The sequence below is a fragment of the Babesia bigemina genome, scaffold Bbigscaff_76816 (assembly GCF_000981445.1).
Source record: "Babesia bigemina genome assembly Bbig001, scaffold Bbigscaff_76816".
NCBI lineage: Eukaryota > Apicomplexa > Aconoidasida > Piroplasmida > Babesiidae > Babesia > Babesia bigemina.
Genome location: NW_012237341.1, coordinates 938 through 11,332, shown reverse-complemented (window position 1 = coordinate 11,332; position 10,395 = coordinate 938). Strand labels below are relative to the sequence as shown.

Here is a 10,395-nt window from a genome sequence, read left to right as displayed (position 1 = left end):
CATAAGCTTCCTTGGAACTCATGGCAGAATGGACACCAAAAGCTCTTGCCTCATAACTACAGGTAGAAACGACTCCCCGTCCACCTGTTTGCCGAGGGTCGCTTCCAATAATGACAGGTTTTCCTCTGAGTTTAGGATTATCCCTGATTTCCACTGCAGCAAAAAAGGCATCCATGTCAATATGGATGATTTTTCTTGACAAATCATTTAACAAAGGAAAAATCAACATGCCTAGCACCTTTTTATACTCTTCGAAAATCTCTTCAAACCACGTCAGCTCTATCTGCAACCTCAAAACAGTGTTTTGAGCAATCTGCGGCTAGCTTCCTAGTTTGCTTTTCGATTTCCATTGAGTGTTACTGCTTATTTTCTTTTATTATACCCTTTTTTCTGAAAAAAAGAAAAAAGGACTTTATTTTTTCAAAAATATAATACAGTTTGAAATAAAATATAGACTGTTTTAGAAAAGAAAGTGTAAAAATAGGGAATTTTCACTTGTTGAAATCGGTTACTATATGGTATACTTGTCTTATGAATGTAACAGATGACTGTTACTAGAAAAAAGAGGACATTAATATGGTTGTTAAGACAGTTGTTGAAGCACAAGATATTTTTGACAAAGCTTGGGAAGGCTTCAAAGGCGTAGATTGGAGGGGCGATGTGGAGTGGATTAGGGAGCGATGTATAGTGGTTTAAGGGAGCGATGTGGAGTGGGTTAGGGAGCGATGTGGAGTGGATAAAGGAGCGATGTTGAGTGGGTAAAGGGGCGATGTAGAGTGGGTAAAGGGGCGATGTAGGGTGGGTTAGGGGCGATGTAGAGTGGGTTAGGGAGCGATGTAGAGTGGATTAGGGAGCGATGTAGAGTGGATAAAGGGGCGATGTGAAGTGGATAAAGGGGCGATGTGGAGTGGATAGAGGAGCGGTGTAGAGTGGATAAAGGGGCGATGTAGAGTGGGTAAAGGGGCGATGTGGAGTGGGTTAAGGGGCGATGTGGAGTGGATAAAGGGGCGATGGAGGGTGGGTTAGGGAGCGATGTAGAGTGGGTTAGGGGCGATGTAGAGTGGGTAAAGGAGCGATGTAGAGTGGGTTAGGTAGCGATGTAGAGTGGGTTAGGTAGCGATGTAGAGTGGGTTAGGGAGCGATGTAGAGTGGGTTAGGGAGCGATGTGGAGTGGGTTAAGGGGCGATGTAGAGTGGGTAAAGGGGCGATGTAGAGTGGGTTAGGGAGCGATGTAGAGTGGGTTAGGTAGCGATGTAGAGTGGATGAAGGGGCGATGTAGAGTGGATTAGGGAGCGATGTAGAGTGGGTAGAGGAGCGATGTAGAGTGGGTTAGGGAGCGATGTAGAGTGGGTTAGGGAGCGATGTGGAGTGGGTTAAGGGGCGATGTAGAGTGGGTAAAGGGGCGATGTAGAGTGGATAAATGGGCGATGTGGAGTGGGTTAGGGAGCGATGTAGAGTGGGTAAAGGGGCGATGTAGAGTGGGTTAAGGAGCGATGTGGAGTGGGTTAAGGGGCGATGTGGAGTGGATAAAGGGGCGATGTAGAGTGGGTTAGGGAGCGATGTGGAGTGGGTTAAGGGGCGATGTAGAGTGGATAAGGGAGCGATGTAGAGTGGGTTAGAGGAGCGATGTGGAGTGGGTTAAGGAGCGATGTAGAGTGGGTTAGGGAGCGATGTGGAGTGGATAAAAGGGCGATGTAGAGTGGGTAAAGGGGCGATGTAGAGTGGATAAAGGGGCGATGTAGAGTGGATAAAGGAGCGATGTAGTGTGGATTAGGGAGCGATGTAGAGTGGGTTAGGGAGCGATGTAGAGTGGGTTAAGGGGCGATGTAGAGTGGATAAAGGAGCGATGTAGAGTGGATAAAGGGGCGATGTAAGGTGGATAATAATCACCACTTTGGTCACCATGTCATCGCTGCCGTGCCCATGTCATCGCTGCCGTAGCCATGTCATCGCTGCCGTTACCATGTCATCGCTGCCGTGACCAGTCATCGCTGCCGTGACCAGTCATCGCTGCCGTGACCATCAACTTGGTCACCACTTTGGTCAGCACCTTGGTCAGCACATTGGTCAGCACATTTGTCAGCACCTTGGTCAGCACTCTGGTCATGGCATTGATCACCACTTTGGTCAGCACGTTGGTCACCAATTTGTTCATGGCATTGGTCAACACTTTGGTCAGCACTTTGGTCACCACCTTGGTCACCACCTTGGTCATGGCATTGGTCAGCACATTGGTCACCACTCTGGTCATGGCATTGGTCAGCACATTGGTCACCACGTTGGTCAGCACCTTGGTCAACACGTTGGGCTGCACGTTAGTCAACACATTAGCTTTGTATGACACAATCACATACAACGATTAATGCCTGATTCAAAACATTAGACAACAATTAGTTGTATAGGTGAGTAGGTGATATGCTAGGTGAGCGTAGATAGTAAACACGAGAGTGCGATTACGGCTGCAGATAAAACACTCTGTTAAGCTTGTTAACACGTGCAGCAGCGAGTAGTGATTGAGCAGCGATGCGATGACTCGAGGGACTATGTAAGTGAGATTTGATGTGGAGCAGGTCGAGGCGGATGACCATGATGTGGAGGAGTAGGGAGGAGGGGAAGTAGTCACCTCACTGCTCGTGTAATTGTTCATCAATGCAATCCTTACTGTCTATAACATTAGATGTCAGTTGCCAGTTGGTTATTGCGATCAGCTGCGCAGTAGATACCGCACCCTGTGGAACGGCCTGATGCGGAAGTAGCTCATGACGCAGATGACGACGATGATGACGGCGACGGGGACGATGATGTAAGGGGCGGGGATCATGGTCACCTCACTGCTCATGTGCTTGCTCATCAACGCAATCATTACTGTCTAGAACATTAGATGTCAGTTGCCTGTTAGGTTGTTGCGATTAGCTGCGCAGTAGATACCGCACCCTGTGGAACGGCCGGATGCGGAAGTAGATCATGACGCAGATGACGACGATGATGAGGGCGACGGGGACGATGATGTAAGGGACGGGGATATGGTCACCTTACTGCTCATGTAATTTGCCATCAACGCAATCGTTACTGTCTACAACATTAGATGTCAGTTGCCAGTTAGGTTATTGTGATCAGCTGCGCAGTAGATAGCGCACCCTGTGGAACGGCCAAATGCGGAAGTAGATCATGACGCAGATGACGAGGATGATGAGGGCGACGGGGACGATGATGATAGGAATGAGGGACGTGGAGGTGTCCTTTGTGTAAGTTTGCGCAGAGGTATAACCCTCGTCGGCGATGACATACTGTACATGGTTGGAGTCGGATTGCGATGAAGCGGAGGCAGAGCGTTTCTTTAGACGACATGGACATTGGCAATTGGGCTTCTTACACGTACTACATTGTTGCCCACAATCTGACGGATGACGTTCCTGCTGTGACGGGCCTTTGTCGCGCATAAGATAGAAGTTTTTACAGTATGAGCATTTGTAACCCTGACATTTTTCACAACACCAATAACAGCAATTACACTTCACGAGCAATATACACCCATTATTACAATCGTTACAAGGTAGACCTCCATACGTCCCTTTAGACATCTTCCCCTCTCCTTCCCACTCCCCTCAACCTGCAAACGTATCAATCACTCAAGCAACGCACTCACCAACCGCAACACGTACCACTGCCCCTCCCAGTCACTCAACCTGCGAACATGTCAATCACTCAAGCAGCACTCACCAACTGCAACACTACCACTGCCGCTCCCAGTCCCCTCAACCTGCAAACATGTCAATCACCTAGCAACGCACTCACCAACTGCAACACGTATCTTAGCAAGCACTCACCAACTACAACCCTCACCCTCACCCCTGTGTCCCCCCAGCCCAGGCCGCCGACACCCACGCTGCCCGGGATACCACGGCTGCGCCTGACGCAACGCATGTCATCAGCACCAACTGTCACTAAATGATTTACTATTCGCGACGCCATTAAAATTGCAGCGATCCCCGTGCGCTCCACTCCCACAGTGCAGCAGCACCGTGCTACGAGCCGCGGTATAGACGCCATGCTGGCGGAGCGTGTCGGCTACGTGCCTAAATGTGATACTAACAATCGCTACATCGCCGCCTATAAATGCGACTTAAACGGGCCACCGCGGATTACGCCACCCTGCCAGTGACTCGCAACACACGACTTAGGTCACCCGCCGCGGCCCTCACGGCCGCCTACGTTAGCGACCAATCACCCAGCCTCACGTGACACTGACTCAATGGGCAACGCGGACGCCTCTCACAGTCAACGCACAACTCAAAGCACCGGGCAATCAACGTGCTACAACACCCACCAAATTACGGTTCATCCGCCAGCTCAGCACTTTGCCTGTGTGCCAGCTTAGCACGTTGCCTGGTTGCTAGCTTACCACTTTGCCTGGTTGCTAGCTTACCACTTTGCCTGGTTGCTAGCTTACCACTTAGCCTGGTTGCCAGCTTACCACTTTGCCTGTGTGCTTGCTCAGCACTTTGCCTGGGTGCTAGCTTAGCACGTTGCCTGGGTGCCAGCTTACCACCTTGCCTGGTTGCTAGGTTAGCACTTTGCCTGCGCGCTAGCTTAGCACTTTGCCTAGTTGCTAGCTTACCACTTTGCCTGACTGCTAGGTTAACACGTTGCCTGGCTGCTAGCTTAGCACTTTGCCTGAGTGCTAGCTTAGCACTTTGCCTGGTTGCCCGCTTAGCACTTTGCCTGGGTACTAGGTCAACACTTTGCCTGGGTGCTAGGTTAGCACTTTGCCTGGTTCTTAGGTTAACACTTAGCCTGGGTGCTAGCTTACCACTTTGACTGGTTGCTAGCTTAGCACTTTGCCTGGTTGCTACCTTAGCACTTTGCCTGGGTGCTTGCTTATCACGTTGCCTGGGTGCTAGGTTAACACTTTGCCTGGGTGCTAGGTCAACACGTTGCTTGGTCGTTCACTCATCACCTAATCTAGCTGCTATTTAGTTCACAGGTTGCCGGTAGAGTAATTACAGACATTAGACTACGTTTGTCAGTTAGGTGAGTAGGTGATATGCTAGGTGAGTTGTGTGAATTACAAACGTGAATACAATTACGGTTGTAGATACGATATCTTGGCAAGCCTTCCGACTTGCGCTGCCGCCAACAATGATTGCGCCGTTATCTTGTGCGATGATGGTGATCTCAGGTGTGAGCGTATGTGAAGCACATCCAGTCTGCCAACCATTACGCAGATGAGGTACAAGAGGGATAGTGACCAGAGCGCGAGGACGAGATAGGTGAACGGTTGTCGGATGATCCACAGGAATTCGTCGCATTTATCAAATAACTTAGCAAAGCAATTCGATTTTAAGACGTTAACGAGTTGGTTGTAGAAGTTGTGGCAATATCGTTTCCCTTCCACCTCAGACAGAATTGCAGGGTCGCCGAATGTGAATCCGTATTTATGGAATGCGCTACTTACGCCACGGCACTCTATTATACCTCTGCACTGGCAATTGTAGTCGACACCATGCTGGCCCTTCTTGCATTTTCCGCGATGCATACATCTGCTGCACTCCCATTCCTGGCAGGAAACATTTTTGAAGGCCTCAAGTAGACTTCTAAGGTATGAATAAAATGTCCAGGGCAGATACACCGTCCATGACAGATAGAGATTTGAATGTTGGTAGGCGAGATAATAATGCGTATCCGTGCCTAGGGTATACAGGTATGGAGCGCAGTACAGCGTGTCGTCGCTTGAACGCAAACAAGTTGATGGGAACATAAGCGTGTATACGTCCGCCTCCGTCGCTGGGGGATGGCTATGACCGTCGTGACTTTGTGTGTTTTTATAGGCATTCTTAACGGCGGCAGTATAATTTGAGGGATTATCATGAAGGCTGATGGTGGCTTCCTTGATGGACTTCTCGAATGCATCGCTGAACGATTCTTGAGCGGGCTTCGTGACTGGCTTCCGATCATTAAGCGCCGCTGCAAGTGACAACGCAAATCCGATATGCTCCGGTAGCGTTGCCGGCGGGCGCGGAGCTAGCGTGAACAGCGATGACAGATAATCGTTAGAGAAGAATGCATCGAGCACCTCGCATAGGTCCGTACCCTTGCGAGTGGAGCCGGAAAAGGCCCTAAACCCGAGAGGCGTTAAACACGGCATCCCGGGAGAGCCACCAGGACATGACTTACACGTTGATTTACATCCAACACTGGTGAGTTGATGAGGCAAGTGACCATATAAGCAATCAGTTAGGTAGGACTGAAGGGGCGATTTTGCTTGGCAAGTTGGTTGGCACGTTACCTTGTCGTTTGCTTGGCAATTAGGTTCGTCAGTTGAGTGATCTTTGCACTCCCATTTGGCAGACTTAACGTTCTTGCCGAATATGCAGTCGGACCAACCGTTGAGCTTGGCCGTTACGCCGCACTGTTTATGCAGATACCGAAGACAATGGAGAAGCCGACGAAGGAGATCAGTAATCATCTGCAAACAATCCTCCCCTGAGGAGGGATACTTAAATCCAAATGAATTATTGCAATAGTCGCTGCCGTAGGTGGTGTATGCGTCGCCGTAGCCGACGATGCAGGTGAGAATGTCGTGGGATTTGGAACAAAGATGTGCGAGTGCGGAGACAACTTCACTGTACGGTATGTTGTCTGGGTAGGCTGCTAGGGATTGCGACGCCGGATCGATGAATGTGAACTCCAGCCCGTCGTGCGCCTGTGGCTTTTGCTTAGATTTGTCAGTAACAAGGTCGCTTATAGTGTCACGTAACAGCGTTGGATAGACGGCACTGTAGGGTAGACTACAAAACCATATGAGCATATCGTATATGCTGCTTGGCACCTTGGTTGATGACGCAGTGGGTATGTGACACAGCTCGTTGTACTTCTCTGCATGGTGAAACAGGCACTGAGTAATATCAAGCAGATCGAAGTTATTACGTTTCTTGTGTTCATTTGACTCACAACTTTGGAGATGTTTAATCCGCTCCGCGTCTGTGAATTGCTTCTCAAGTAGTTTCTTGTAGATGTGTTTACCCGTAAAGTTGACAGACGGATGCTTTAATTCACCGTCCTTCGAAGTCTCACTGCTTGCAACGTCAAATCCACACCGCTCCATGAACTGCCCAAATGGATTGCCTTGGCGATTCTCATTCGCACAGCATTGCTTGTCATACCAAGCGCCGTTGCTCTTACACTGCCTACTAAATGTATCGAGATCCTCGTGTACGATACAAAGGAGCGTCAGGAACGCTTTGCCATATTTGGCTGCGTCGGACTCATCGTACGTCAGTCCGGAGTACCGATTCACATAGGCTTTACCTAGCTCTTTGGTCAGCCCATTGAGTCCCTCTTTGAGTGCCTGAGTGAGCACAGTCGTAGGCTCACCGAATTTGGATGGGTTGAATCCTTCGAAAGCATGTCTAAACGCGTTCAAATTATCGCTAAATGTATGGTCGTAGCACTGCGAAGTTACAAGGCCACTAAGCAAGTTGTCCAAGGCGTCGTGCACGGGTTTGATTAGTTTTAAGTCAGGCATGAATTCTTTTTGTTCTCTCAGAGCACGCACAAACAGGTTAACTGCTGTATTCAGTATTGCGGCGCCTTGACTGAGGGCAGATTCTCGCTGAGTAGCTAACACAGAGTCAGAGTTGGGCAGAGCATCAATTGGTTTAACGTTAGGAATGAATGTAGTTGCCATTCTGCCCATGAACCCTTTGAGACCCGCATTCAAATCAAGATCTAGAGAATTCGGCAGAGATTGGAAATCCTTCTTAACCCTTTCAGCGAACGATGTGAACAATTCTTTGATAGCGCAAACATACTGCTTGCGGGCAGAAGTGGTGAGTTTGTCTTCGGCATTTTTGATGTCCCCGTGTACCTCTTCTTTGAGCGCTTTGGCGACGTCTGTTTCGGCTTTTGTGAGGAATGCAACCAAACCGCTGATCTTGTTAATGGGTCCGTCCGCGAGGCTTCTTTGAAGAGTGCTGATGTCACAGTGAATTTTCCTAATGCTTTCTTTAGCTTTTGTTGAGTAATCATCAGCTTTCAGGAAATACCTTTCCTTCAGCTCCTTCAACCGCTTCCTTACCCCTTCGGCGTTATCCTCTCCCGCTGCCTGCCGTATCTCCTCGCATAGACGATTAAGTTTATTTCCAATCTCCCGTAGATGGTCTCCAGCATAGATGCTGTAATTGCCGATTGGCTGAAGCGCTTCGTCCATCTTAGTTTGGATTTCGTTGATTTTGTCCACGAGTGCTTTTTTCTTGGTGTTGTCCGCGCCATCTCTTCTTGCATTGGTGAAGGACGACGTGAACTTCGTTAACTTAACTTTATTTGTACCACTTCCACGCTCATCCAGTGCTTGCGGCAACTCTTTCTCCAGCTCCTCAGATATGTCCTTGTCAACGTAGTAGTCTGATATACCAGCTTTCGTTTTGCCGGATTTGTAGGTTGAGAGGCTTCCACTCTCAATTGCCGTTCCGAGATGCGCAAATATTTCTCCAGCTACACCTTGTGCAGCATCTAGGTGCTTGCCTATGTTATCGTCGCCGTTATCCTCACCGGTTAACGATGAAAGTTCAGTGAGAGCCTGGTTGGATTTCGTGTACAACGCATCTAAAATGGCTGTAACGACGGGTGTGATGTGACTTTGAGATAACGTTTTCACATCTCCATCAACTACAGCATGTTCGATCGCTGCGCCTACGCCTGCGACAAAACTCTCTCTAGTCCTGGACGTGGGTTTTTTTGTTTCAAATTTCTGATCAAGCAACTTGGTAAAGGTGAAGATAGATTCGTGTACAGCTGTGATGTTCGCTTGAATATCGTTTTTATGAGCCATATCAACGGTGGCATTCTCCATTACGACTCCGAGTTCTTTTATCTTTTGCTTAATCACATCTGCAATTTGCTTAAAAGCTGTCGGCTTGATGATTCTTTTCCCCGTATCTATACATTCATCATTAAATTTACCCCTGACGTTGCCAATTCTTACATACTCGGAAATCGTGTCTTTAACAGATACATTATGTTCCAATATTTCTACGATCCACTGCTGTACCACACCATCGAAATTCTTATAGGCCTCTGTATACTCATATACAATATGCTGCCTAACACCCTCCAGTCCTGTGTATGGGTCCGTAATTTTCTTTACCTCCTGTTGAATTTTTCCAACGTAACCCTTAACGTAATTACCAATTTCTGTTAGCAGTCGCTCTTGCACGCCATTCAAGTCGTACATCACTGCATCTTCAAGGAGCTTTAATTGTTTATGCGCCTCCGGCACCAAACCTCTAATCTTGTCCATCGTTTCGTTACCCGCACTCAGCAGCATGTTCACCTGTATTGCAACCTGCTCGATCTCCATACCTATTTGTTTCGGGTATTTAGTAGGATCTTCCCTATCAACCATCTTTATAATGTCATCCACTTTCTTCAAAGTCTTTTCCAACGTTTTGTCGGCCTTCTCAATCCATTCATACAGCGCATTTACGTGGCTAGTTAGCTGCTTATTAATTGCGTTTAGCTCCTCCAAGATGACGTTAACCTTCTCCTTGACCCGTCTAACAAACGCCTGAATCTGCTCATCAATTTTACAATCTACGCCTGTCGTCAACGTACTAAGTGTAGCGCTTATTTTCTCTTTTGTCTCCTCAAGCGCCTTACTCTCCTTATCCGCCACCTGCTCTAGCCGCTTAATCTCATGGGCCACGTTACTGACGCCGTGTTTCACTCTAAGCTGCAACGAGGAATTTAAGTAGTGAATTGCAATTTTCATGTCTGTTTTTTCAATTTTAGTAGTGAAATTATATGCGTTATTAAACGTGTTATTGAATGTTTTTATCTCGTCTCGAAACATGTTCTTAATCTGCTTCTCCGCCGCCTGGACTTTGTCGACATTTTCGTGATCATTTGGACCTGACAATAAATCATTTACCTTGTTCGTAAATGCATCACCCACCTGATTTAACAAGTCTTCAATCGGCCTCTTAACTTTCTCATTCGAGTCTCTCACTTCCTTGTTGTACCTCTCGATCCCCTGAGTCAGGATGGGAAGAAGCTTAGTGAAACCATCGTGACCTGAACACAAATATTTTGTAATTTCATTACTTACCAAGTTTTGTAATATTTTTTTACCCACATTGTATGTCTGAGTGTTTTTCACCGCACCAAGCACACCACTCAAAAATCCCATCACCCCGTCACACAGCCTGTCCAAGTCAGAGTACACAATACCGTCACCAGTGTAGCCTTTGGACTCAGAGGAGAAGCCGAGGAAGGTTTCGAGGCCAGTGCAAAGATTATTAAGGATGTTAGTAGGGTTGTTATTTAAGGTATTTTTGAAGTTTTAAATTTTACCAAATTTCTTGTGAAGCTCCCTAGGCGGCACATGGTCAGGGCAGT

General features: G+C 47.8%; 2 protein-coding genes across 2 annotated transcripts; both read right to left on the bottom strand.

Moving 5' to 3' along the window:
* Positions 1–3,113: 3,113 nt before the first annotated feature.
* Positions 3,114–3,924, bottom strand: BBBOND_0005950 (hypothetical protein, conserved; the record flags this gene model as incomplete). The annotated part of the gene is made up of 4 exons (XM_012915421.1): positions 3,114–3,476; positions 3,530–3,610; positions 3,725–3,760; positions 3,850–3,924. The coding sequence occupies 4 exons, from the start codon at positions 3,922–3,924 to the stop codon at positions 3,114–3,116; spliced, it is 555 nt and encodes a 184-aa protein (XP_012770875.1).
* Positions 3,925–5,083: 1,159 nt separating this feature from the next.
* On the bottom strand, positions 5,084–10,186 carry BBBOND_0005940 (hypothetical protein, conserved; the record flags this gene model as incomplete). Its single annotated transcript, XM_012915420.1, has 1 exon — positions 5,084–10,186. The coding sequence occupies one exon, from the start codon at positions 10,184–10,186 to the stop codon at positions 5,084–5,086; it is 5,103 nt and encodes a 1,700-aa protein (XP_012770874.1).
* Positions 10,187–10,395: the final 209 nt, after the last annotated feature.